The 27483-nt window shown below is 61.1% G+C and overlaps 2 protein-coding genes and 1 long non-coding RNA gene across 8 annotated transcripts in view; 1 reads left to right on the forward strand and 2 right to left on the reverse strand.

Moving 5' to 3' along the window:
• The window catches only part of GSE1 (Gse1 coiled-coil protein), a 103290-nt gene extending 94193 nt beyond the window's left edge, over nt 1-9097 (forward strand). For 2 of the 3 annotated variants that reach the window (XM_030023875.2, XM_041125633.1), the window contains 13 exons: nt 491-672; nt 841-1038; nt 1322-1513; nt 1638-1960; nt 2476-2800; nt 4201-4781; nt 5436-5548; nt 5763-6033; nt 6192-6314; nt 6455-6826; nt 7263-7538; nt 7971-8074; nt 8362-9097. In XM_030023875.2, coding sequence (XP_029879735.1) covers nt 491-672; nt 841-1038; nt 1322-1513; nt 1638-1960; nt 2476-2800; nt 4201-4781; nt 5436-5548; nt 5763-6033; nt 6192-6314; nt 6455-6826; nt 7263-7538; nt 7971-8074; nt 8362-8496 — 3195 coding nt within the window. In that variant the 3' untranslated portion in view covers nt 8497-9097. The remainder of the gene's footprint in view (nt 1-490; nt 673-840; nt 1039-1321; nt 1514-1637; nt 1961-2475; nt 2801-4200; nt 4782-5435; nt 5549-5762; nt 6034-6191; nt 6315-6454; nt 6827-7262; nt 7539-7970; nt 8075-8361) is intronic. The other variant, XM_030023876.2, reaches the window with a different exon arrangement.
• A 518-nt stretch (nt 9098-9615) lies between these two features.
• GINS2 (GINS complex subunit 2) lies at nt 9616-16883 on the reverse strand. 2 transcript variants are annotated; one of them, XR_005933110.1, is made up of 7 exons: nt 16356-16883; nt 14929-15043; nt 13935-14034; nt 12736-12862; nt 12225-12351; nt 10690-10782; nt 9616-9705 (listed from the first exon to the last, which is right to left on the reverse strand). XR_005933110.1 is itself a non-coding variant. In XM_041125662.1 (5 exons), the coding sequence occupies exons 1-5, from the start codon at nt 16443-16445 to the stop codon at nt 12226-12228; spliced, it is 558 nt and encodes a 185-aa protein (XP_040981596.1). In that variant the 5' UTR covers nt 16446-16846; the 3' UTR covers nt 11490-12225. The 2 variants fall into 2 exon arrangements, 1 of the variants encoding a protein (XP_040981596.1); XM_041125662.1 differs by lacking the exons at nt 9616-9705; nt 10690-10782 and having other exon boundaries at nt 11490-12351; nt 16356-16846.
• A 2011-nt stretch (nt 16884-18894) lies between these two features.
• On the reverse strand, nt 18895-27173 carry LOC115345487. Of its 3 annotated transcripts, XR_003924856.2 has the most exons (5): nt 25914-27173; nt 25482-25786; nt 22455-22589; nt 20790-20878; nt 18895-19315 (listed from the first exon to the last, which is right to left on the reverse strand). It is a non-coding gene; the product is annotated as an uncharacterized LOC115345487 (long non-coding RNA). The 3 variants fall into 3 exon arrangements; XR_003924857.2 differs by lacking the exons at nt 25482-25786; nt 25914-27173 and adding an exon at nt 22922-25458; XR_003924855.2 differs by lacking the exons at nt 25482-25786; nt 25914-27173 and having other exon boundaries at nt 22455-22868.
• Between the last annotated feature and the right edge of the window lie 310 nt (nt 27174-27483).

Below are 27483 nucleotides of genomic sequence, written 5' to 3' on the forward strand. Positions count from 1 at the left end.
GTGCTGATGCTGGCCTGTCTGCTGGGCCGGGGCGGGGGGATGCTGGGCTGACCCCTGGTTTATGGCGGCTATCAAAGGGCTGCTGGATTTCCACCGGCCGCGTTTGTATCCTCCCCGGATGATTAATAGCTCTGGAGAACAAAGCGGCCCGTAAATCTCCAGGCAGGTAACGTGTGTCCTGCTGTCAGCGCTGCCCCGGCTTCGGCACCCCCTCTCCCACCAGTGACCCCCCCCGGCGTACCTCTCCTCGGACCCTCAAGCCCCTCCAGCCCGCCCTTCGACAGCCTGGATGCGGGAGGATGCTCCGGCGGATGCATCCTCCCCTGGGTACCGGTACCAGCCGGGGACCCCACGGGCATGGTGGGGATCCGCCGAGGGTCTCGGGGTGGGGACACAGCAGGGACCCCCCCCACCCCGGCTCCATTCCCTCACGGGGTCCCTGCCACCCCCCTAACGCCCGGCTCGGCGTTTCTGCCTCTTTGCCTTCCAGCAAGAAGCAGGGTCACGAGGAAGCAGCAGCAGCGGCGGCCGCGAGCGCCTGATTTCGGAGCCCCCCCTCGCCCAGGAGAAAGCGGGGGGCCCCGCCGTCCCCTCCCACCTCCTGGGGACACCCTACTCCTTCGGGCTGCCCCACAGCTCCGTGGTCCAGGACTCCCGCTTCCCGCCTCTCAAGTGAGTCCGGCGGCGATGGATGGACTGGGGTCGGGGTCGGGGTCGGGGTTGGGGGTCGCAGGATGCGGGCGTCCCCTGTGAGCTCTGGTCCCACCGAGCATCCTGGGGCGAGGTGCCGTCTCCTTAGGGGGACAGGGCGGGATGGTGACCATCTCCCCGCTTCCCCAGCCTGCAGCGGCCGGTCCACCACGTGGTGCCTCCCAGCGCCGTCACCGAGGATTACCTGCGCAGTTTTCGTCCCTACCACACCGCCGAGGACCTCCGCATGTCCTCCCTGCCGCCCCTCGGACTGGATCCGGCCGCCGCCGCCGCTTACTACCACCCCAGCTACCTGACGCATCACCCCTTCCCGCACCCCGCCTTCAGGTGGGCATCGCCAGGATCGGACCCCGGGGGGTCCCTGGGGGATGCCGGTGGCCGGAGGACGAGCCTTGGAGGGGGGGGGCCGCGGAGGTTGGAGCCTGATCCGGGGAGGATGGTCGGGCTACCCTGAGGGCATTTGGGGGGGGGGGGCTCTCCGAACCCCTCTCCCAGCAGAAGGCAGCCCCCGTCCAGCCTGGGATCGCTCCCGGGAGGTCAGGGAGGGAAATGGGGGGTTTCTTTCCTCCGCTGAGCGGCACGTCCCGCTTGAGCATCCCCGTCTCCCCAGGATGGACGAGTCGTACTGCCTGTCGGCGCTGCGGTCCCCCTTCTACCCGCTGCCGGCGCCGGGCTCGCTGCCGCCCCTGCACCCCTCGGCCATGCACCTGCATCTTTCGGGGGTACGGTACCCCCCTGAGCTCTCGCACTCCTCCCTCTCCGCCCTGCAGTCCGAGCGCATCTCCAGCCTCGCCGCCGAGAGGTACGGGGGGGGACGATGGCCGGGGGCGGCGGGGGACAGACAGGGCACCCCAGCAGGGGATGCTAACAGGCGCCTGGGGGTTGTTTGGGGGGTGGTGGTTTTTTTTTTCGGCTTTTCTTCGCAGGCTGCAAATGGACGAGGAGCTGCGGCAGAGGGAGCGAGAGCGCGAGCGCGAGCGGGAGAAGGAGCGGGAGCGAGAAGCCGACCGGGAGCGGGAGAAGGAGCGCGAACGGGAGCGGGAACGCGAGAAGGAGCTGGAGCGCGAGCGGGAGAAGGAGCGGGAACGGGAGCTGGAGAGGCAGCGGGAGCGCGCCCGGGAGAAGGAGCTGAGCATGGTGAAAGCCATGGAGGGGCCCTTCCTCCCCGTGGCTGAGCTGCACGGGCTGCGGGGGCACCCGGCCGAGGAGCGGGGCAAGCCGGTGGAGCCGCTGGTGCCCAGCAGACCAGGTAGCGTCCCCACAGGTGACACTGGGTGGTGGTGGTGGGGGGGGGGGGGCCGCCGCCTTCGGCGCGGCTTGCCACGGTCCCCTTTTCCCCTCCAGATGGCAAAGCCGAGGGGGTCGGTGGCCCCGGGAGGTGGCTCGAGATGGATGGAGCCGGGCTCTCCCGGCTGCCAGCTCGCTTTTTTGCCAAAAGCCCAGCTGCCGCGGCTCTCGGAGAGGCGGCACGGTGCCTGTGCCATCTGACTTCGGTCCGGGGCGGCAGCGCGCCCGGTGCCGCGGCACGCCTGGCAGCTGGGCTGGCACCGAGCGGGCAGCCCTCTCGTGCCCTGCGGGCAGGGGAGCGCCGGGCTCTGGCTGGCGGCTGCCCCGCGGCTCCGGGTGCCTCCCGCCCGTGAGGATGCTCGGCGGGGGGGGGCCCTGAGCGCCCCAAAATACCCTGATGGCCAACAGATGGCCACGGGTAGCCCCCCCGCCTTTCCACACCCTGACTCTCTCCGGCACCCCCCTTTTCCAACCCAGAGAAGCTCAAGGACTCGGTGCTGCCGACGCCAAAGCCCATCCAGCACCCGCTGCACCAGCCGCCGGCCTCCCACCACCCCGTACCCAGCCTCATCCCCAACCACAACGTGTTCCCGCTGCCGGGGAGCAGCGCGGCCACGGCGCTGCTCATCCACCGCACCAACGAGGAGGAGAAGTGGCTGGCTCGGCAGCGCCGGCTTCGCCAGGAGAAGGAAGACCGGCAATCCCAAGTCTCGGAATTTCGGCAACAGGTGCTGGAGCAGCACCTTGACATGGGGCGCACCCCGAGCCAGCCCGAGCCGGACCATCGGCCGGAGCATCCCAGGTAGGGATGCTGCCAGCCCCGCTCCAGGGACGGAGCTTCCCCCTAAAACCCAGTTGCATTTTCCCACGTCGCGGCCATCCCTGCTGTAATCTCTATAGGATTTCCCCCCCCCGCCCCGTCACCCCACGGCTGTGCTGGCCCCGTTAGCTGGTTCTGTCCCCCCCCTCCCCAGCCGTTAGGTAGCCGTCATCCCATAGCCTTGCCCCTCGCTCCCTGCACATCCCGCCGTGCTCGGCCGGCGCCAGCAGGTCCCCGTCACGCGGTGCCAGCCAGGCCGGCTGCGCTGGCAGCGCCGGGCGCTGCCGGTGCCCGACATCTGCGCGGCGGCAGGCGACGAGCCCGGGAGGTGGCCGGGGGCCAGCGGCGAGCGGCCAGGTGCTGCCCAGGCACCCGGCACCGCTAATTGCGGCTCCCCGCCGTGCAGCGGACCCAGGCGAATGGATGTCCCGTTTTGGGGAGGGGGGGCACCTGCCCTGAACCTGGGCGATTTTTTTGGGGGGGGGGGGGGGGCAGAGGAGCGTGCCTGCACCCCCTGATTGACAGGGGCTTGCTCACCCCCCCGTCGCCGAGTGCTTAAGCAGCGCGGGCTCATCCAGCCCAGCTCCCTTTGTTATTTTTGGGTATCCAGGGGATTAGCGCGGCTCATCGAGGATAATAAGGAGCGGATCGCGGGGCGGCACAAAGGCGAGTGCCCGCCGCAGCCTCTTTTTCCCCGTCCCCTCCTCCCACCCCAAACTGGAGAGGAGACTGCAAGGTCACCCCGAACCACCTGCACCCGGGGGATACTCCATCCTCATCCTCATCCCCATCCCGGTGGAGGGAAAGGGAGCGATCCCCGGCAGGGCAGGCGATGCTTGCCGCCGGTGGTGACACGGTGCCGGGGCGGCGGATGGCATCGCCGAGCTGAACCCGTTGCTCCGTGCACGGAGGTCCGGGGCGCTGGAGCGGAAAAGCGTTAAATGCACAGCTTGGGCGCATGAAATATTTATCCCGCTAACGGGCTGGCTCCGTCCCCGGCTGTCGGAGGAGGGTTGCACCGGGGTGCTTGCCCTTGCTGTGGGGGGAGCGGGGATGTGCCAGGACCGATGGGCTCTGCTGTCCCCGTGGTGGGCAGCAGTGGGGGGCACGGGGTTGAGCTTGGGGTCCCCTGCTCGGCACCGCGGGGATGCAGCCGCATCCCCTGCTCAACCCGCCCGGGAGCAGCCTTAACTCTGCCCCTCCATCCCTCGGGGTGGTGGCACAGGAGGGGACGAGCGTGGCAGCCCCATGTGCACAAACCCCTCCGGGTGGCCCTAACCGGAGCGTTTCTCCCCCAAAAGCAGCCCGGTACCGGGGTGCGGCTGGCTCTCCGGCAGCGGTGCCGGCTCCTCACCTCCTCTGGTCCTCTCCTCTCCCCACAGGTCGGGATCGAGCCGCCACGAGCCGAGTGGCCGGGAGCCAGGGCAGCACTTCGGCGGGCCCCCGCCGCTCATCTCCCCCAAGCCCCAGCACCACCCCGTCACCACGTCCCTCTGGAACCCCGTCTCGCTGATGGAGAGCCCCCCCGAGCCCCCCCGGCGCCTCCCCGAGCCCCACGGCCTCCACGGCCACCCGGCCCCCTTTGAGCCCAGCCGTCAGGGCATCCCGCTGGTGAAGGTGGAGAGGGTCTTCTGCCCCGAGAAGCTGGAGGAGGGGGCGAGGAAGAGGGATGCTCTGGAGAAATACCCCCCAGCACGGGAGCCCGGCGCCCCGGAGCACGGGGGCTTCACCCACGCTCCCTTCCTAGCCGAGCTGGAAAAGTCCACGCAGAGCATCCTAAGCCAGCAAAGACCCCCAGCCGCCCCCTTCGTCGAGGCCACCAAGCCCAGCTCACCCTACCGGCCCCCCCCTCCCCGCGCCCAGGACCCCATGTACATCTACGACGAGTTCGTGCAGCAGCATCGCAGGCTGGTCAGCAAACTCGACCTGGAGGAGCGCCGGCGGAGGGAAGCCCGCGAGAAAGGTGAGACGCCGGGTTTGCACCGCACCGAGGAAACCCCCCCCCACCGACGCCGCACCGGCACCGGGACTTGGCGGTGGCGGGGGCGGCTGGTGGGTCTCCCGGGGATGCCAGCAGCCCGCGATGCAAATGCTCCCACAAGCCAAGCAGCTCGGTAAATCCTCCGCTCTAGACATGCCCAATTAATAAATGATGAGCTGAGGCTAATAAGCGGGCTTTAAATATTAATGGGACTGCGCGAGTGGGGATAAGAACAGCGGTGAGGAGGAGACGGAGTGCTTGGCGGGGGGGGGACACAGGCGGTGCCATCCCCCCTCCAGCAGGGATGGGGGGGGCCTTGGCCACAGCCTCCCCCCGGCCGTGCCCCATTAACCCGCCTGTTGAGCCCCTGCCACCCGTCCCAAAGTGATGCTGAGCCACGCAGGGGTGGGCGATGCCCCCCAGGGTCCCACAGCTGGCAGAGGGGGGGACGGGGCTCTCTTGGGTTACACCCCTCGCCCCACTGGGACCCACGTCGGACCCCCGCCAGCATCCCACCTTGCTGCACCAGCGCCCTGCTGCATCCCTGTCCCGAGGAGGGTCCCAGCAGGTTTCCCAGCAGCTCCCTGGGGTCCCCGCGGTCTCCCCAGTCTCACGCCAGCCTCTCCCCGTCCCCAGGTTACTATTACGACCTGGACGACTCCTGCGACGACAGCGACGAGGAGGAGGTGCGGGCCCATCTCCGCTGCGTGGCCGAGCAGCCCCCGCTGAAGCTGGACACGTCCTCCGAGGTACAGCCGGCACTCGCTGTCCCCTGTCCCCCCCGCTCCGTCCCCCAGGGGAGCAGCCCCTCCTCGGCCACCAGCTCCCAGTGCTGCGGTGCAGCCGCCATTCCCGGTCGGCTGCAGAGGCACCAGGGGGGTCAGGGATGGGGACGGAGATGAGGATGAGGATGGGGACCGGTCCGGGGGTGACCCTGCTCTGCTCTCCCCCTCGGTGCCCCAGAAGCTGGAGTTCCTGCAGCTCTTCGGCCTCACCACGCAGCAACAGAAGGAGGAATTGCTGAGCCAGAAGCGGCGCAAACGCCGGCGCATGCTGCGGGAGAGGAGCCCCTCGCCGCCGACGGTGCAGAACAAGCGCCGCACGCCCTCCCCGCGCCTCCCGCTCTCCACCCGCTACAGCCCCGACGAGATGAACAACAGCCCCAACTTCGAGGAGAAGAAGCGCTTCCTCACCATCTTCAACCTCACGCACATCAGCGCCGAGAAGAGGAAAGGTAAAACAGCCATGCCCCGTGCACGCTCGGGGCCGGCTCTGGCTCAAGAGGGTTCCCGCTCCCTGGTTTGGGGGGGTGCTGTGGGGCTGGGGGGGGGAAACGGTCCCGCCTGGGGCCGTGAGCTTGCTCTGCTGAGCAGAGGCTACACTAAACCTCAGCTTCCCATGCCGCAGACAAGGAGAAGCTGGTAGAGATGCTCCAGGCCATGAAGCAGAAGACCACGCCGGCCGCCGTGGTGGTGAAGAGCTCCCCACGGGACAGCCCCAGCGGCCCCGCCATCGGTAAGCACCCCTGGTCCTTCCCCGGCTTTCGGCTGGCCGGGAGCATCCCCTGCCCGGCACGACGCGGGGGGCACGGTTTTGCCTTGTGAGGGGACACGGAGCCCTGCCGGCAGCCGACTCTGCTCCTCCTCTGCCCAAAGAGCCACTGGTGCCGCCGCTCCCGCTGGATCCGGATAAACCCGTGGGCATCGCTGTCTCCGTGCCGGAGGCGCAGAAGACGGTGGAGCCCGGCAGGTTAGACCAGCTGAGACCCCAGGAGCTACCGAGGGCTAAGGAATCAGCCACCGCGCCGGCAGAGAAGCCCCGGCTGAGCGATGGGCATCCCGGGAAGAAGGCACTCAGCATCCTCAGCTACGTCAGGGGTCCCCTTCCCAAGGACATCCCGGTGCCGCTGTCCCACAGCATGAATGGCAAGAGCAAGCCTTGGGAGCCCTTCATCGCCGAGGAGTTCGCCCATCAGTTCCACGAGTCGGTGCTGCAGTCCACCCAGAAGGCGTTGCAGAAGCACAAAGGTAAGGGCAGGGGTGTGGGGACCAGGCTGGGTACCGTGGGGGGGGTAACATCCCTGTGGGGTGGGAGACCCCTTCGTCCCCCCCGCTGGGGTTCGGCACCACCAAGGGCGCAAAAATCCACTGACAACCTCGTTGCTGGAACATCCCAGAAGCTCATCGATGAAGATAAATATAAGGTGCTGGGATAATATGGCTCCATTCCCCCTAAACTCATTAAGCAAGGAAAATGAAGTTACTCCAGTGCGCGGGGGCGATGAAAACCCCCAGAAGATGCTGCAGCCCCCCAAAAAGGGCCTGGGGAGGAGGAAATGAATACCTTGAGGGGAGCATCTTTCTCGATGCAGCCTCAGGGAGGGCAGCAGTGGGGTGGGCGATGCGGGGAGTGGTTGGGGGACATGGGGGGGGGGGGCAGGGGGCTGACGCTCGGCTCCCGCAGGGGGGACGGCGGCGTTGACGGCGGAGCAGAACCACAAGCTCGACACCTCCATCCACTACAACATCCCCGAGCTGCAGGCGTCCAGCCGCCTGGCTGCCCCACCGCACAACGGCACGGCCGAGGGGCCGCTGCCCCACCGGGCGCTGCCCCCGCTGCCCCATGACTCGGCCTCCGAGGAAGAGGAGGAGGAGGAGGAGGAAGAGGAGGAAGAGTACCCCAGGCCCAAGTGGCAAGGGATCGAGGCAATTTTTGAAGCTTACCAGGAACATATAGAAGGTAGAGGATGGGGGGGGGGGCGTGGAGCAGGGAGGGTAAAACCTCACTTTGTGCCTCAGTTTCCCCGAGTGTAACCACCCCACGCCTCGACCAGGCATCTCCGGCTCCCACTGGGGTGGGACGGGGAGGTGCTTGAGGCTCTCCGGCACTGCAGGAGCAGCACGAAAGCAACAGGCGCTGGTGAAAATTGATGTATACGTGAAAAATTCATGTATTCACAGCTGCCCAGCGTCCTCCCCAGCGGGACCTGGCGGTTCCCCGCGGGCAGCGCAGGGACCGGGGATGCTCTGGGACGCTGGAGGCAATCGCCGCTGGCTGGACAGAGCCTCGCGCGGGGCTGGCATCCTCGGCGACGGCACCGCGGTGTTCGGGAATGGTCCTGTGCCGTGCACGGAGCCGACGCTCACCCTCTCTCTCCTTCGGGATTTGCAGAACAAAACCTGGAGCGCCAAGTGCTGCAGACCCAGTGCCGGCGGCTGGAAGCCCAGCACTACAGCCTGAGCCTGACGGCAGAGCAGCTTTCGCACAGCATGGCGGTGAGTGGGGCCGCGGCACCCGGCTTCTGCGAGGCACCCAAGTCCTCCCGGAGCGCACCCATCCACCCGGCAGTGCCCCATCCCCTGCAATAATACCCCATTCCCTGCAATTCCCCATCCCCTGCAATTCCCCATCCCTTGCAATACCCCATTCCCATCAGTGCCCCCCACCCCTGCCCCGTGGAGCATCCAGGCGAGCCCAGCATCCCACGAGGGATCCCATCCGCGCAGCCCTGGCCCGGAGGTCGCCTGCCCTGACTGTGTCTTCTCACCTTCACTGCTTGCAGGAATTAAGGACCCAGAAGCAGAAGATGGTCTCGGAGCGCGAGCGCCTGCAAGCCGAGCTGGATCACCTGCGGAAGTGCCTTGCCTTGCCTGCAATGCAGTGGTCTAGGGGTTATTTCAAGGGGTATCCCAGGTGACGCTCCTTGGGCTAGGCCGAACATATAGTCTAGAAATAATAATCTATTTTATTACCTTGAATATTTAATATTTTTCACTGGGAGGTTTGAAGCTAAAAAAATAAAATTAAAAAAAAAAAAAACAACAAAAAAAAAAACCAAAACGAAACAAACAAAAAAAAAAAATCACGGAGAATGTGCCATGCATGAAGCAAAGGAGCACGGGAGCCGGGAGCCCACCCGACGGCGAGCAGACCCCATCCCGTCCCCTCCCGCGCCGCTGGCCCTCTGCAAGCAACCGCCAGCCTGGCTCGGGCTCTCCTCCCTGGGGACAGGGTGCTGCGGCCCCCCCCCTCCACCCACCCACACTTTATAGCGCTCATTTTTTGGTTTGTTTTTTTTTTTTTTTTTTTTTTTTTTTTTAATTAAATTACAATTAAAGACTCCACCGACAACACTAAGGCCGGAGGAGCCCCGTGGGGCCAGGTGCGGGACGGCCGGCCAGCAGCCGCCGATCCCCCCCCCTACTCCCCGGCACGGCACCGGGAGCCCCCCCCCCCCACCCCGGGGCTTTCCACTGGAAATGCACTTCGCTATAAAACAATAAAGTCAATAAACTGGTTGAAGGTACCTTTTTGTTCCTGTTTGGCGGGGAAGGGGCACGAAACACGCGCCGGCAGTGGGCCCCGGCGGGGTTACCTTGTCAGAGCTAGTCACCCTGGTTTTGCGATTTAAAAGTCAAAAAAAGGTGCTTCAGCCTTGTACTGTGTATATATATTAAAAAAAAAAAGTTTTGTATGTTTTTATTACTTTAATTATTGTTATAAAAAGCTTGCCTTTTTTTTTAATATGTTTCTGCTTTTTTTTTCCCTTTTTTTTTCCTTCCCCCCCCCCCCCCCTTTTTATTTTCTTTCTTTTTTGGCAAAAGGATTAACTCGCTTTTAGTGTTTGTACTGCTGCTGGTCAGGACAGAAAAGATACTGAAGTGTTTTAAAAGAATTTAAAAACAGGAAAAAATAAATCCCCTTTTCCAGCGGGGCAGGTGCTGTCCCACCGCCAATCCCTCGGGAACCCAGAGCTGAGCCCTTCCACTGCCCTCAACCTCCTGTGGTTTGGGTTTTTTTTTCTTTACCCTTTTTCTTTGGTTTCTGGGTCTTTTTCTGGTCCCTCTGGGCAGTTGTTGTGGGTGTCGTGGTGCTGGGTGGTTTCTCAGCCTCGCGCGGGCTCCATCTGCCAAATTAAAAATACAGAGCAATTGCGCCGAGAGGGCTGGAGGGTTCAGGGGACGGGTGGCATCGGGGTGTCCTTATTCCCCCCCAAAATACCGAGACAATCAGAGCGGCGCTGAGGCAGTTTGGGCAGGGGGAGCCGGGGTTTGCCCGCGGGGTCCGCAGCTTGGCACGGGGTTGGCGGCACCACGGGGACAAGCCGGGTCGAGTTCTCCCTGCCCGTACCTTGTGCCCGCCGGCGGGCAGGAGCTGCCTGCGGCTCGCTGCCGGCAGCGCCGGGCCGGGGCGGCAGGTTCAGGCTTGGCACCACACGGTGCCGTTTTTAGCCACTTTCTAATCATCGCGTGCCCCAACTCCCTGGGGAGGCTTTTTTTTTTTTTTTTTTTAATTTTTAAATTATTTATTAATTTTTTAAATTCACCACGAGACAAGCTCATGTCTACGGGAAAAGGTGACCTCTGCTTTCTGCTTTAAATTCCCTTGTTGCACTCGCAAAGAAAGCATTAACCCCCCCTACTCCTCCCCCCCCCACTCCCCGGTCTCCCATTGGCTTCACCAAAAAAAAGCTGTGCAAGATTAAAAAGCAAAATGCCCTTGTGACAGAAATTAGTTTAATCTTTTTTAAATCCCCAATTGCATCGCCAGCCTCTGGCCTAGCCGCTGCCAACTCTGGGCTTCACAATGAATTTTAACACGGCAAAATACGCTTGCTGCTCAACTCGCTTTTTCCCTTCCCGTGTGCTGGGGCGGGGTGGGGGGGGAGAAGAAGCCAGGGATGGAAAATCATCAGCAATTTATCCCTCACCGCCACCGTGCCGCGATGAGGCTGTGGGCAGGAGCCTGACTGGGATGTAGCCTTGCTTCGTAGCAGCTCCTATACTGAGACTTTCCCCCCTCACCAGCCCACAATCACGTTTTTTGGACCAATTTCACAGAATTATTCCCCCCGGGGCCATGGCGAGCGGTCATGTCTGTTTGTACGTACCCCATGCAGAATCGCTCGAGCAGCTGCGCCAGAGCCTGGGAGGGCTGCGAGGAGGGAAAGGCAAGGCAGAGCCCGCTGGGGGCAGTTCAGATGCTGTGAAAGAAAACAAAACAAAAAACCCCCCAAAAGGAGAGAAAAAAAAACAAAAAACCCAACAAACCTAAACATGTTCTAAGTGTACTTGTTTGAATTAATTGTAATGTAATATATTATTTGTTGAATGTAGTAATTAGGTATTTATGAATATATGGCTGTAATTTCTGAAAACATCCAAAAAAAAAATAAACTCTTCCACAATGACGGCAAAGGATTCTTTCTCCCCCACCGGCGATGGGAAAGCAGCCCTGCTCCGAGCATCCCCCAGCCTCGCCGAGGGCAGCTCCTGCCATCGTCACCTTGTCAGAGCCCTTTGCTCGCAGCCGACCGCAGCTGCCTGCGGGCAGCGCTGGGGGAAGCGGCCGAGGCAGGCAGGGCACAGATGGCAGGCAGGAGCAGCGCAGAGGCTGGCCCAGATGCTCGGGGAAGGGCACCGCTCGCGGCTTGCCACCGTTGGGTTCAAGCCGGCATTTCCCCCTCGCCCGTAATAATTACATCTGCCATCAACGCAGCCCCACGCCAGCGAGGATCCTGCCCTTGCCTGTCGGTCTGCCGCAGGGAAACGGGGCCGGAGCCAAAGGAGGAAAGCTGCGGGTTTTTCCAAGCATTGTTTAACCCATGTATGCTTGACGCACAGCGTGCGACGGAACACGGGGACTAATTTGATGCCGTTCACTCAGCTGCAATTATTTTTTTTATTATTATTATTTTTTTATACACACATTTTCAGATTTAAAAAAAAAAATAAAAATCAAGACGTATGATATTACAAGACAGCCTGGCTTTGGAGAGGGAAAACCGTTTTCTTTTGTCCTTCTCCAAAGAGCAGATGGATCTGCTTCCCAGCTGATCTCCCCAGCAGAGTAGCAGACACCTCTCATTGCCGGCACATCTTCCCCCTTTTCAAGGCGTTGAGAAAATTCATGGCGAAGCACCGCCTAGAAATTTATTGCTTTCAAGCCAGTGTGTGGCCTGTGCTGCCCTCAGAAGTTCCCTCTATGAAGTACACCCACACTCTCCAGGGCGGAGAGATCCGCCTGACATCATTAGACAGCAGCCTAGCGCTGGCAAGCCACCACCTGCACCAAGCAGATCTCTGAACCCAAGCGAGAGGCCCACCTCTGCACAGCGGGAACGCGTAGGAGCTACCGTGCGGGGATGCTCCCGTGCCGCCGGCAGCTCCGGAGCGATTCCCATCCGGCCATGAGGCTGCCTGCTCTCTCTCCCCTGCCTGCGTGGAAGGGGAACCCCTGCCTGCGCGCAGCTGCTGCCGAGGAGGGGTTGAACGCAGCTGAGGGGAGACGAGGCTTGGGTGGTTTTGGGAGATCTGTGCAGGGAGATGGAGGCTGGCCAGATGAAGGTCCAAGGGTGAGGAGCGGAGCCTGCTCTCTCTTCCACTGCCCTCTCCTGGGAGGTTTGAAGGTTGGCCTGGCTAGTACCTCAGAAATCCTGAGAGTGGGCACTCTCGCCAGGCTGAAGGTTAGTCCGGAGCTTGTACATGTGATCTAAGGCTTGAGTAAGGAAAGTCCCGGTCGTGTTGATCTCCATCAAGGTTAAGTTGTCCAGCTAAAAGAGAAAATAACAGAATCTGGGGAAACAGCTCTGTCGCAGCGGAGGATGAGGAACTCGGAAAGCAGCTCTGCAGCCCACGCTTTTCCTTCAGTGATACCCCAAGGGACCGGCCCAGCTGCCACCCCCGGTCAAGAGAAGCACAGGAGCAACGAGAGCACTATTTCCATAAGGCACGGGGAGCTGCAACCAGCCCATAAAGCGAGGTTTCAGCATATGGCTTTAGTTCCCAACTGACGTACCCACAACCCAGGAAAAACATGCCCCAACCAGCATTTTCACGAGCAGCTCTCATCAGTCACAAGCCCACACAATCGCACGGCATCTGGAATCCTCCCAGCACAGAGCTGGCAAACCTCTCCCTGCGCGTCCCCGCCGCACCTTGGCGTGAGCCTCCTGCTGCCTGACAAAGCTGTCCGCAGACAGCCGCAGCTTGGCTATCCGGGTGTCCCAGGTATCCTTCACCAGCGTTCGAATCTCATCGGCTTTGGGGATGTTGTCTGAGGCGCTAGAGGAGGAGAGAGAGGATCAGAACAGGCTGCGAGGGACTCGTACGTTATGTCACCGGCGTAAGTAATGTTGGCAGTTCTTCAGCCCTCTGAGGCATAAGCAGAGCAGTTTGCTATAGAGGAAAAAACCTGCAACTCAACATTAAAATCCAGCCTGGTACTTCTGCTGCTGGGATTTCTGGGATAGTTTATTTACCCAGGAATGCTCAGCTCTGATGCAGCATCTGGTTCTCACTAGAATCCTTCTGCTCTTTAATTGCCCAGCTGGTACGAGGTACACAGAGGGCCAATAACCCGGCCAAAGTCACAGGCAGCCAGGGAATTGAAAGGACTCGGCTGCGATTAGAGCCCCAGCTCTGTGCTCTTGTGGCTCTATCAGGGAGTATTAAGTTGAAAGGACTGTACGATTTGTGCCACATCCTCCCATTAAGCCAATTCAGCGCTGCCATAAGGACCTCAAGAGATCAGATCAATTCACATGGACAGAGCTGTCAGGGTTATTCTAGCGTGAGGGAAGGAGCCGCACGCCAAGAGCGTCATCTCCAGAGGAAAAGCCAGTGCTTAAATGACCACCCCACCGTAATCGAGGGCTTAAAGTCAGAAGAGCCTGCGCTGAGAAAAATACCAGCCAGCACATTTTACAAGTGAAATGCCTCAGCAGGCAGGAGTTCAGACTCAGAATATCCCTGGTCTCCTGCTTCTCAGGCTGAGGAAAGAGGAGCTTTCCTCCTGAAGGAGAGCCAAGGAAGAAGCCTGGAGGGTTTAGGCTGCTGAACAGATTGCAGCCATGGAACGTGTTGCCGATCCTCAAGGCCTCTACGCTTAGCTGCCGCTCAATAAAGCGGCACAGCCCCAATTATCAGGCCACAGAACAAGCAATCCCCAAGTTACTGAAATGCGAAGTTACCATGAGAAAACTGCTGCAACGAGATCTTGGCACGCTGTGAAATAAACCTCCATTAACTCTCACTTTCCCACCGCCCTCTGGGGTTGCTGCCAACGAAAGCTTGAAAAATTGTCTATGCAAGCATGTACTCGGGCGGAAACTGTTACAATACATTTCCTACTTACTAGTTTAACAGCAGCTTTGTGAGTTCCATATAATAGGGACTGGGCATCGGAGTGAAGGTGTCCTCTTTACGTTCCTGGTCCCGGATTTCCTCCAGTTTTTCTAAAATACAACCAGGAATGGTCAGTCATTGCCTGACCTTCAACGCTCCAGGCACATTTTTACCCCCAGGAAAACCGAAAACCCACGTGCTATTTCTGTAGGACCAACTCTATGTCCAAGCATGAATCAACATGCGGGCAGAAAAAGGCTTCTATAACGAAGCACACAAGGATGCCAACAGGGACATCGAAGCCGCACTTAGCGCACCATGGCAGGAGGCTGGAACTACACCAGCTTCATCCCCAAAACTGATCGCCTGTCGTGATCCCACAAAGCACTTGTGCTAATTAGCGTTTGTGCCCTTGAGTGAATAAAGCAGAAATGCTTGGTGCAGGTCTCCCTCTTACTGCAGCTCCATTAGCGTTTACTTCTTCTCTTTCTCAGTCTCCCTTGAGACGACAAAAGGGAGGGTGCCGCGATTCTCACTTTTTAGAGAGCGAGACGACCTCCCATTTCCGATGCCCTCGAGGAAAATGATTTCATGGAGTGAATGAACCATGAACCAGTGATTAACATACGTATATGCTCTCCAAGGTCTCCCTCCTCACAGAGTGTCATCTGAGGTCCTGAAAGCTCTTTCTGAACAAGGCTTGCGAGAGATGCAAGTGCTGCTCAGAAAGACCAGCGATCACTGCTGATGGTGTCAGAGCTGGGGATTCAATCTAACCCTTCCTCCTCACCAGAGGAACAGAAGTTCAATACCTGGCTTAACCGGGAAGATTACATCTCCCGTAAATATAAAGAATTCCAGTGGTGGAACATTTGATCCTTCTCTCAGAGTTACTTTGTGTTTGTTGAATTAAGCTTCCCATTAATGGTGAAAACTGAGAATTTTTTTAATTTCATGCTTTCGCTGCACCCACTGAAGCCCAGGGCCAGAGCTGCCATCCTTACCAACGTCCATCCATTCTGGAGGAATCAGCCGACACTTCTGCCTCTGCTTCAGATTAATGGCCAACCAGACAGGCACTTCCACTGGCAAGCCAGGATTGAAAGGACCCAGATCTCCCTGGAAGACGAATTGAAGGCAAGAGTAAGGCAGCAGTGAGGGCTCGGACACCACAGAACTCGTCTGCTAATTTGGCCTCAGCCATCTCTAGAGAGCATGAGGTTTTTTCCAGGGGATTTTGAAAAGCCTGAGTCAAATAGCATCTGAATTTCCTCCTCTCACTGCCCATAATTCTTACTCTCAGACTTTTCCTCCTCTCCCTTGAGAAGTAATAACTAACGTTTCCAGTGCATTTTCTATTTCAAAGCATTTCACAGAAGTTATAGCCAGAAATTACATCTCTCCTGGAAACGCAGCCCCCCCGGGCTCAAGCCAACGTGCTTTCAGAGGCAGGCAGCAGCGGAGCACAGCTCGCACCACCAGCGCGGCAGATCCTGACACCCGCTGCCAGACCTGGGGGCTCGGCACCCAGGGCAGCCCGTCAGCCCCCACCCCAGCCCTCAGCCAAGGCTCAAGTGCTGGGGGCTGCGCCGCTCACTGCAAAAGCACCAGAGATGGAAGGGGGACGGGGGGACACAGACACACGGGACAGCACTGCCCCCTCCCAAACCTCCGGGGGGGCCTGCCCTGCCTCCTCTCCCAACCTACTCCCCCCTTCTCCTCCCCACCTCTCCCCCCAATCCCTTCATCCCACCATCCGCATGCCACCCCAGGCTCCTTCTCCATGCCCTCCCCATCCCCTCTCCCTGTTCCCAGACCCCCCAGCCCCCCCCCCAAGTCCTCTCAACCCCCTCCCCAGTCCCCTCAACCCCCCCCAGTCCTCTCAACCCCCTCCCCAGTCCTCTCAACCCCCCTCCCCAGTCCCCTCAACCCCCTCCCCAGTCCCCTCAACCCCCTCCCCAGTCACCTCAACCCCCTCCCCAGTCACCTCAACCCCCTCCCCAGTCCCCTCAACCCCCCCCAGTCCTCTCAACCCCCTCCCCAGTCCTCTCAACCCCCTCCCCAGTCCTCTCAACCCCCTCCCCAGTCCCCTCAACCCCCTCCCCAGTCCCCTCAACCCCCTCCCCAGTCCTCTCAACCCCCTCCCCAGTCCCCTCAACCCCCCCCAGTCCCCTCAACCCCCTCCCCAGTCCTCTCAACCCCCCTCCCCAGTCCCCTCACCCCCCCCCAGTCCTCTCAACCCGCTCCCCAGTCCTCTCAACCCCCCCCAGTCCCCTCAACCCCCTCCCCAGTCCCCTCAACCCCCTCCCCAGTCACCTCAACCCCTGTCCCCCAATCCCCCCCTGCCCCAAGGCCTAAGCCCCCCCCCGGCCCCGTCCCTGACCCCCCCCCGACCCCCCAAGGCCTGTCCCCACCCCCCGGCCCCGCCCACCCCGATGAGGTGAATCCGGTCGAGGCTGAAGTTGGGCACGATCGTCACCAGCTCCTTCTCGGCCAAGAACTCCGCCTCGGCCGGCTCCATGGCGGCGGCGACGATGAGGGGGGGGGGTCCCGGACCGGCACCGGGACCGAACCGGAAGCGGAACCGGGATCGGGCCCGCCGCGCGCCTACCCTGCTTATTGGCTGCGCGGCGCCGAGGCCCCGCCCACAGCGCCCCGCTTCCCGCCGCCGGGCGCGTTTTCGCGGTCTCCGCCTGCGGGCGGGGTCTGGCGCGGCACGGAGCACGCTGATTGGTTTCTCGCGGGCGGCGCTGGCCGGCCATTGGTTATCGCGTCGCACCCCTTTCTGATTGGCTGTCCCACTCCCGCCGCTCTCCTGCTCCAGCCCCGGGGCCGGGCCCTCCGGGGGGAGGTCTGAGTCTGTCGCGAAGGGACCAATCCCGCTGCTCCCGGAGAAGCGCTCGTCCAATCAGCGCTCAGCACACTTGTTGCCGGGGCGCCGCGGGGAAGGCAGCAACCCCGCCCTCCCCGGCTTCTGCCGCCCCCTGGCGGCCGGGAGGAGCAGCGCCCCGCGGGGACGGGCGTGGGGTCCCCGCGGCCGTGGGTGCCGTGGGGGGGGGGGGGGGGGGGTGTCCCCGGGTCTGCCCCGAGCCTGGGGTACCCTGGGGCGGCCCGGAGCGCAGAGGGATGAGTGGGCCGCTGCCCCTGCCCAGGGCCGCCTGCGCGTCCTCCTCCCTGCGCGCGGAGCAGCGGCAGCCGTCCGTCCGTCCGTCCGTCCGTCTGCCCGCCCGTCAGTCCGGTTGTTGTCCCTGGGCAGCCACCCACCCGTCCACACCATCATCCGCCTGTCCAGCGACCCATCCCTGCCTCCATCCATCCACGCACACCCCTGTGTGTGCCCCCATCCGTCCAGCTACCCACGGGTCCGTCTGTCCATCCATCCATCTGCCCACCTGCCTGTGCCCCCATCCATCCATCCACCCACCTGTCCATCTGTCCATCTGTCCATCCATCCACCCACCTGTCCATCTGTCCATCTGTCCATCCATCCACCCACCTGTCCATCTGTCCATCTGTCCATCCATCCACCCACCTGTCCATCTGTCCATCATCTGTCCATCCATCTACCCACCTAGCTGTCCATCCATCTGTCCATCCATCTGTCCATCCCTCCATTCATCCACCCACCTGTCCATCCGTCCATCTGTCCATCCATCCATTCATCCACCCACCTGTCCATCCATCCATCCGTCCATCTGTCCATCCATCCATCCATCTACCCACCTGTCCGCCTGTCCATCCATCCACCCACCTGTCCATCCATCCATCCACCCATCCACTCACCCATCCGAGCCCCCATCCATCCACCTACCCACCTGTCTGTCCGTCCATCCATCCATGCCTCCATTCATCCACCCACCCGCCCACCCATCCACCCACCCATCCGTGCCCCTATCCACCCATTTACCCACTTGTCCTTCCTTCCATCCACCCACCCACCCATCCGGGCCTCCATCCCTCCCTCCATTCATCCACGCATCCATCCATCCATCCACCCACCCATCCAGCGACCCATCCATGCCTCCATCCACCCTTCCACCCGTCCATCCGCACCTTCACCCCCCCCCGCCCATCCATCCAGGCCTCCAGCCATCTCCCATCCACTCCTCCATGCCCAAAGCAGCAACCGGCCCTCCTCTCGCCGTCTCTCCACGCACCGCATCATCCCTCCCTCCATCCCTCCCTCCTCCCGCTCACGTTCAGCCCAGCCGAGCGGCCGAAGCCGCCGGTACCCGCCGCTCTGGGCGATCTGGGGGGGGGGGGGGGGCTGCAGCCCAGCTTGCGGGAAACAGAGACCCCCCCAAAACGATGCCAGGTCTCCCCAATCCCCCTCCCCGACCTCCTCAGGCTCAGCCCCGGGGCACCCATGGGAGCGACCCCGACCCTTGGGGTGAGGATTGCCCCGTGGGTGCCCCTAGGCTGGGATGGGGGGGGCCAAGCCTCGGGGACCCCCCCGACCAACCCCTACCGGGGGCTGCAGGATCCCCCCCCTCCCCGATCCGTTAACCGAGCAGCCCCCGTGGTGCCGCCGGCACGTGCCGCAGCTCCGCCGGGCGCTCTATAAATGGCTCCGCCACGCTGCGACTCCACTTGCGTGTCTTTTGCCATCTGCTGCTGTCATTAAAAAATTAAATTTCCATCTGCTTTCACACTCCCGCCTCTCCCGCCGGCTCCTGGTGCCGCCGCTCCCCGGGAAGCATCATCGCCCCCGGCTCCTTTCCCCGGGATGCGGCCGATCCGGCGGGGCCACGAGGGCGATTTGCGGGCGACGCCGAGTTCATTTTTTCCGGTGCCGTTTGCAACCGGTTTCTTCAATCTGGGCAGAGAGGTGGGGGCTTGGTGGGGTGTACCCCAATTTCGACCACCCGCCGGCACGAAGTCAGCTTCAGGGTGGTGGTGACAGGGGTGTTTTTTTTTGGGGGGGGGGACAGCCCACCCACCGCTCCACCGACACAGCCCGAGGGAGGCGGTGGGTGCCAAACCTGGGGGGGTGCAGAGCCCCAGGGGTTTTATTCACCGGGGAGATGCCGCGCGATGCCGCCCCCTCCCCGGTGCTTTTAGGAAAAAAAGAGAAAAAACAGTCACCGGTGTCCAAACCCACCCGTGTGTCCCCGGGGAGCTCCCGGGGTGCTGGATCCAGCCAGTTTGCATCCCGGCGGCTGCGTCTCCATCCCGGTGCGGTGGGGATGGATTTCCCCCCCCCAGGTCCCCGTGCTCAGCACTGGCTGCACGGCGGTGGCCCCCCCACCCGCCGGGTCTCGCGGGACAGCATGGTCCCCGTGGGCGTGGGCGGCGTGACGATGATGGAGGGCACATGCAGGTTCTTCTCGCCTGGGGATGCCGCCGGGGTCCTGTCGTTGCCGTTCCCGCTGCTCACGCACGTCTTCAAGCCTGCAAAAATGGGGGGGGACCAAAGCGAGGGGGGGGGAAAGGGAGAAGATCAGGCGTGGGGTTGCAGCATCCCTCTCCTCCCTGCCCTCCTCCGGACCTCCATGTCCAGCTCAACCCCTTACAAGCCACTAGAGAATCCACAGCCAACCCCTCCAGCAGCCAGATGCAGCCTCGCACCTCCTTCCCACCCTGGATTTTGGGGTGTCTGATAGAGGCAAATACCACAGCCCTCCCCCCACCCCCCCAGCTGCCTGCCCGGGGAGCAAATCGCTTTAATCTGCTTTTTTAATCAGGAGAAAAGCCCCGTGCGGCACAGGCAGCAGCCAGGGAGGTTTCAGCTCTTCCCAAGCAGGAAAATGCCCGGAGGGGACAGACACTGATATTTTTAATCTCTTTTTAATTAAGGATAAAGCCCTGCCTTACGTAAGGGAGCTGGAAGAGGGGGTGGGTCTTTTATTTTATTGCAGACTCCAAGCTCGTCGGAGGGGTGGAGGGATATTTTGGGGCTCTGCCCTGGATTTGGGGCAGGATGGGGACTCCCTGGCTGCCTCAGTTTCCCCTCCTCAGTCACACTATGTTGGGCTGAGGGGGGTCTGTGGGACCCCCAAATCCCCCAGACCCCACACCGCCAGCCCCACCTGCAATATCCCCGACACAGGGAGTGGGCACATGGGCGCAGAGCTCATTTTTGGATCACACATCCGAAGCTGTGCCCGTCACAGCCAGCATCTCACGTAGGGTTTGGGCTTGGGAAAAGCCAGGGAAGAAGCAGCTCTGCATCTTAGAGAGGGATGCTCGTTAGCTCCCATCCCTAATGACCCCAAGGATGATTAATATGAGCTGCTCAGGGGTCAGCACCGGGACGCAGAGCTAATGGGAGATGCAATATCCAGCCTTCGCCCTGCTCACCCAGTGCGGCGAGGCCAGGAGCATTAAAAGCTCCCGCTTTCCTCTCTCTGCAGACATCACTGCTGCCATCCCCAGCCTAACTCCATTAAGAAAATTAAAGTTGGGGAGAAATTCCTGGGTTGGAATATCCCTGGGGGGAGCAGAGCAATGAAGGATGAAGGATGCTCAGGGTCAGCCAGGAGGCCAGGAGCCGGGGGTACCCCCGGCTCCCGGCCAACCCCGGGCATCCCATCTGTTCCCCAAGCATCCCATCCGTTCCCCAAGCATCCCATCCATGCTGGTTTTTTCCCACCTCTAAGGAAACCCCACCTGATTTCTAGAGGGATGCCATCAGCTTAAGGATGCTCCGGAGCAAAGGGTGCAGGAGCAAGCCCGGGACCGGACCCTTCGGCTCTGGGGTGATGCACGAACAACAGGTCACCCGTGGGACTTGCTTAAATGCCACCAGGATGCCAAACCACACCAGTCCTGCCCACAGCAGAAATGCCTAAACCTCCTCCATGTACAACCACCCCCCCGATGCCTTCGCAGAGCAGGAGAAACCCCAACACCCACCCAAACCTACCTTTCAGGCAGGATAACTTGAGCCCCATGTTTTCATCCTCTTAGCGGGACCCAGGTCCCCAGCCCCGCCGCTGGTCCTCGCCACTGGTGCTGCAAAAGAGAGGCGAGGGTTGTGGGAAGCGATGCTGGGAGGAAGGAGAGCGCGCTCAATTGCTCGCTAAAAGCGCGCACCTATGTGTGCGTATATATACGTATATCTCTATAGGCGCCCGGGCATAACAGGAAGCACGGCTGCTCGGTAGCAAAAACCGCTGGTGATGTCACAGTGTTTTAGTGACTCAATCTCGGCCGCTGAGTTTTGGGAGGAACTTTTTGGGAGGGTGGAGAAGGAGCCTGTTGCCAGGTGGGGGTATCTCACCCCGGCTTGTCTGCTCTTGGGGCCGGTGCTGCAAATGTTTCTGGGTGAAGATGTCGCGAGCAGGAGGAATCAGTTTGTTGTTTGCGAAGGCAACCGGTGCTTTCAGAGAAAACCCCGAGCCCACGCGCAGGAAATAGAGGGATGCTCGGCTGCAGCATCGCACCCCGGGGCTGCCTCCCTCGGGGCTGAGCCGGAGCCGCCGGTGGCAGCTGGGGATGCGCTGCCGGAGAGCGCGTGGTCCTGCTCCGTCTGGGCATCCCCGACACCCTGAGGGCTTTCTGGTGGACGAACCCCCACGTGGGACATCGCTTTTTGAATCAGCTGAAAATTGTTCTGGGCAAAAATCCCTTATAGTGGGAAATCTGCATCCCTCCTGCCCACAGCTGCTGGGAAAAGCTTATTGGGATGAGGGTCAGTGACTCCTTCTGGCTCTTCCAAGCTCCGAGGCCCACAGAGAGCCAAGCAAACCCTCTGCTCCCGCTGCCCAACCTCCACCATGGCTTTACTCCACCTTTCCAAGCAGCTCTGGGGTGGGCCGGCAGCAGCTGGCAAGGGGAAGTGGGAACTTGCCATCACTGGTTTTAATTCTGCATTTCTTATCAAGTCCCCGCAAGCACCCCGAGCCATGACAACCCTGTGGTCGGGAAGCCGTGCCAGGGCTGCGAGCAGAGCCCCCCCCCCCCTCCCCAGACCCCCACTTTGCAGCTATCATGCTGGCTACCCAAATATCAAGAAACCTGTTTTGATGCAAGTTCTCTAGTTTTTGGCACCTGCTGGTGGCTCGCACCGCAAAGCCACACCAGCCTCTCAGGGCTGGAGAAGGGTAAGTGCCGGGGACACCCAGCCCCACGGCGCAGCGGGGGGGGGGTCTCTAAGAAACTGGACCCCCGTGGCCAAGCCCTTGCAGGACACAGCAGCCCCCTCCCCACCGCCTCTTAGCCCTGCATCCCCACCACGGCCAAACACGAGCACTTGCTTGCGGCGCCGGGATGGACGCTTGGGTAGAGAAATCCCCCATCCCGTCGGCGTTTCAGCACACGCCGCGGCGGAGGATTTCTGGTGGTTTGGTTCTGGGGCTTCAACTTTGCTCCTCTGCCGGCACCAGGCCAAAGAAGCATTTGCATTCCCGACGAATTCACGCTCCAAAAACTCCCAGACGCTCATCGCGAGCGTCACTAGAGCGGCGGCCGTGCTGCGGCGGAGCGGGGCGGGGGGGGGATGCTCAGCCGGCGTGCGGGGCTGGGGACGCGCCGGGGAGGGAGAGTGGGGCCGAAGCCGGCCGTGGTGCTCCGAGGGGATGATACTTACCCGGTCCTAGGAGCTGGAGGCACGATGCCCGCCGTCGCATCCCACCTCCACACCGTGCCTGGCCGCTCTCGGATGCAGGAGGGGAGCGGGGGTGCGAGGCTGGGTGGGGAGTTCCCACTCAGGACCAGCCGTGCCCTGGGAGGGCGGGAGGAGGTTGCAGCGAGGCGGTTTGGGTTTTTGCAAGGTTGGTTTCTAACCTGGTTAATCAGGTTAGTGGAGTCCCGGCTCCTCCCATCCATTCCCCCCTCCAGCCCCATCCAAGCCCAGCAAAGCCCTTGGGTGATGAGGAAATGTCGCTTTACTCTCACCCCGCTGCACAATCCAGCCCGGTGCTGGGAGAGGGAAGAGCAGGAGTGCCCCTCGCCTGCAGCTGAAGCCCCTGGACCACCGAACATCCCTACAAGCAGTCGGAGGGGCTACCAAGTGCCTAGAAAGGCCAGTACCAGTTTGGTGTGCGGGTCCCATACCCAGCTCTGGCAGGACTCGGCATCCCTGAGGTCCTGATGTCTAGAGAGCAGCGACGCTCCCAGCCTCTGCGAGCATCTTCACCATCTCCAGCTTCCAGAAAGGGTTTTTCCCCGCTCCTGTCTGACCTGCCAGCCCAAAACCAGGAACAGCACCAGGCAGAGGGTTTCTCACCACCCCCAGGATGAGAGCTCTGGGTCGGGTACCACCCCGCTGTCAGGATGCCTGGGCGAAGGAGAGCAGCCGCCTTTGCCTGCATTAAAAGCAGCCAGAGGCTTTTTCATGTCCACCTCCTCCACAATTAAGAGGCGAGGCCCCAAGACGGCTCCTTTTCAGACAGAGCTGAAAAGCAGCGGTTCACATCCAGGGCGCCGGCGTGCAGGGAATGCCGGCCGCGCATTAAACACCCCGTGGCTGCAGGCAGGAACGAAGGGAAAGCTTTGAACTTCGCCCGGAGATGGGAGTGAACTGATCCCAGGAGCTTGGGAGGTCTCTGGCGAGATCAGAGCCCCACACACGATACCAAGCCCTGCTGGGATGGGCATAAAGGGGAGCAGGGAGGGGAAACGCGTGGTTTTGCTCCTGTTTCTGCTGGCCTGGTCCTGCCATGTTTGGTGAAAATCGCAAATATGGAAAGGGCTGATTTCCTTCCCCATCTGGCTCCCCTGATTTATCAAATAGCTGAGTTATTGCAAAGCTTCAAGCTCAAGAGCCGGGCAGACGGCACAGGGGAAAGGCTGCAGCCCCAGCTGCAGGCACCGCTCCTGGACGCAGAGGCCAGGGCAGACGTTTGCAACCTGTGGCTCCAGTTTTGCCCCAGAAAAACAGACAAATTAACTGATTCATGTGGGTTTTTTTTGCCTGTTCAGCTGCAAAGTCCAAGAGCTAGAGGACAAGGTCTGAGCCAGGGCCTGGCAAGCCTGGTCTTTCCAGATCCCCTCCTAACCTCAGTGCACGCAGCATCCCACGGGACCAGGGAGCCCTCATCGGCAGCCCTGATGCTGCAGCACAAATCCAGTCTGAGCGGCAGGAATTCCCCCTCCACACTAGCTATTTTGACGCCTCTCTCCAAAACTACCTGTTTGCTGCTGTTGGGTGAGAACAAACGGCCCCAGACCCAAGAGGGCTGGAATCAGCTTGGTCTGGAGCAGCAGTCGTTGCTAAAACCGTGAGCAACCAAAAGCAATGCCTTGCTGAGGCAGGGAGGTAAACATAAACATCAGCCTGCTAAAATAACTGTGGTTAGCTCTGCGGGCTGCAGCACTGCTCCAGCTGGTGTGGTGACACCCGATAGGAACAAACACAGCATTGCACACCCCTTCCTCTCCTCCCCACAGCCTGGGAAGCAAAGACACCCTTGGGCAGGTTTCCAGGGGCACTGTGAGACCCCCCCCCCCCACGCAGCCTTATCTTTGGTCCGCATCCCTCCCAGGAGCTCCCGATGCTTGGGGCTGTGACTAGCCGAGCATCACGTCAGGGCAACTGGCCAAACCCCGGCAAGAGCCAGCTGGCCAGGGGGAGGAAGAGGATGGGCTCATAAACCTTCCTTGGTGGGAGATCTCTCCCGGGTGAAGGCTCGTCCCTCCAGCCCAGGCAACCATCCTGGGCGGTCCTTTGATGTGGCCAGTGACCCGTTTCCAGTTCTGGCCGTGGCTCTTCGGCAGCTGGGCTGTTCCTTTCCCCAGGCTCAGCACTCCCCAACCCACCGGCCCCATCCTGCCCTGGCGCGGAGGAAGGCGGAGGTGGCTGAAGGACCGCTGAGGGGGCGAGGGTGGAGAGCGGCCTCATAACTTCGCTGGAAGGGGACGGGCAGGGCGAGCTCACGGCTTCCCAGATGCCACAGGAACCACAGGGAGGGGGATGTATTTTGCAAACACCGGCCACAAGAAAAGCGTCGGATGAGATCCTGGTGGAGCAGAGCCCGGAGAGGGCTGCTTCTGCCGGCTCCCTTCGAAGGAGTTGCTCCTGCAAACACCAGCTGGGCTTGTTTTAGAAAAGAGGGAGGGGAAGCAGCTTTCTGGGTCACAGCGTCCCAGGGTCTGCTAACGCAGGGGACACGTCACCCTGGTTCCGTGCTAACGGAGCGAGGAGGCTGCCTGCTCCGGGTCTTTTCTGACCCGTGCAGGGGAAAGGGCCGGTCCCAGCCTGGCTCAGAAATTGCCCTAGAAGGGGGGAGCAGGGCCATCGCATGGGACTTGCTGAAGCTGGAGGTGCTGGGAGGAGAAAAGAAACACTCCCAGCCCCGGAACCCCACGCCGGGGGAGGCTCGCAGCCATCCAGGGCAGGCGAGCGGTACCCGGAGGGGATGCCAGGCGTGGGAAGGGAGGAGGATGTCACGAGGAGGCAGCTGAAGATGCAGGCTCCGGGGAAACTGGAGCAGCTCCAGCATTCCCCAAGCACAGGCTCTTGGCAGGACCGGCAGACCAAACAACCGGCAGGAACCGTGCAGGCAGAAAATACCCCCGGAGAAAATCCACCGGGCCGTGGCAGCAGCTCTCACGAGCAAGCCAGGAGCTGCTGCGGCAGGTCGGGGAGGAAGCAAAGCGGAAAGCGAGCACGTACCTGAAGCACAAAACCAGAGCGTGCCGGGCTCTCCTGCCAGACCTGCATCCAGAGCAAACCACCTCCCTGCCGGGCATGGATTCAGTGGGCGGCTGGGAGGCCGTGGCTGGGAATTGGCTTAGGGACCTGGCCGCGGCTGCTGCGCTTCTCGGCTCGCTGAGCTCCAGGTTAATCTCAGCCCGGCTTTTCCCTTTTATCCCCTGGTACAACTTCAATACATTTTTTCAATTAGGTCCATCTTTTAAGCTCCAGAGCGCATTTCTAGGAAGGGCTGCGTTGTTTCTCTTGGCCCTCGTGGGTTGATGCTGCGCAGACCGGGACATGCCTGGCACCGGTCCTGCCCGCATCCAGCTAAAGTGCTGCCACGCTGCAGCCGGTGCGGCGCTGCCTGGAAGCACTCAAGGAGTTACCCGTTACCCCCAGCCCACCTACCGGGTATCTTTAAGAGCAGCGTTGTTCCCTGTCTGCCTCATCACAGCTCCGGCAGGTTGCAAAGAGCCAAGCTCACCACGCAGGAGCACGGACCGCTTTCGCCTTTCGCGCGGTCCCGTTATTGGAAAGCCTCACCAGCAACCTGCCTCCGTCCTCTCCCACTCCGCGTCTGCCGCCTTTCACAGGGCGACGGCTGAAAACCAAAGGGAAATATGCTGCTAGGGTGTACTTTTGGATGAGAAGGCTGGGTGAAAATGTGGTCTAAAAGTGACAGTAAAAAAAACAAAACAAAACAAAAAAATCAATAAAGTCCTCAGTGGATACTTCAGCACAGTGAAATTGCTGCCTGCTGCGGGAAGGCTGGTCACAGGGCAATGGGTAAAGCAAAGGAGGAGTTTGCAGCGCAGCAGTACGATACGTCGAGATGTTTAACTCGAGCTGGGAGTAACGGAGCCCGGGCAGGATGGGAAGGAAGCGGCTCGCCCAGCCCAGTCTGCCCGATCCGGACCAGCTCACTACAGCTCCTACGGGCAAGGGTGGGCGACCCAGCTCCGCTCCAGGAGCCGAATTAAATCACGAACTAGAAGCGCAGCTCACAAATGCATGCTGAGCGCATTTCCCCTTGAGGCCATTTTCCAAGCTGCAGTCAACCGCAAGTCCACCCCACTAACAGCCTCCTCCATTAGCATTCGCGAGCTCTTTCCGTATCGGTAATGCCCTCCACCCGAGCATCTTGAGACGTTTTACAAATAGCAGCAGCAGCAGAGTGCAAGCGATTAGGCCTCTAGCCAGGGAGCAGAGAGACCTGGGTTTGCTTCCTGCATCTGTCACTGTCACCTCTCCTCGGCGTGCATCTCTGCCGCTTAGATAAGAAATTCTTGGGGGCAGGGGGTCATCTCTCGCGGTGCATCTCTGCAGCGCCATGCAGAGCGGGGCTGGGCTCTGCACATCTGTCTGCCCCCGGCTCCAGCTGTGCCAGGCGAAGAGGTTGCGGCTCCTCCATCCTGCCAGCTGAACTGCTCGTCTGCTTCCCGCACCCACGTCAGCGCTAATGAGCTGAAACAGGTTACGCGGTAGGTCTTTGCTCGTTTTCACGCTGACATAGGCTAGGGAACATCCCATGAGCGGTTCAGCCGGCAGATTGGAGGAGGGAAGGGGGAAAAACTCCAGCGGCAGACTGCTTCACTTGCTGAATGAAGAGCAAAACCAACCCAAAGTCCTCATGTATACGCGCAGCGATGAGCTCAGAGAGACTGTGGCACCAGGACGTTCCCTGGGAACGGGTATCTCGCTTGTGTGCGTGAGCAGCTGATCAAAGACACCCCTTGGCTCTTGCCACCCATCTGCTCTTCCCACTCATGACACCGCGCAAGCCAGGAGGAGCAGAGACCATTCCCGATGCACATCTAGCCCCAACCAGCTGCCGATTCTCCAAGCAATTTTAGGGTGGTCTCGCTTCTTGGTGAAAAAAATGCCTACAGGTCCCCCAAACTCTCTGCTTCCTTCTGGCTTTCTCAAGCTGGATCTGTACAAGGAGTTTTTGACCACAGCTGGAAGTGCCCTGGGCCAT

This window comes from Aquila chrysaetos, chromosome 9, assembly GCF_900496995.4.
Source record: "Aquila chrysaetos chrysaetos chromosome 9, bAquChr1.4, whole genome shotgun sequence".
NCBI lineage: Eukaryota > Metazoa > Chordata > Aves > Accipitriformes > Accipitridae > Aquila > Aquila chrysaetos.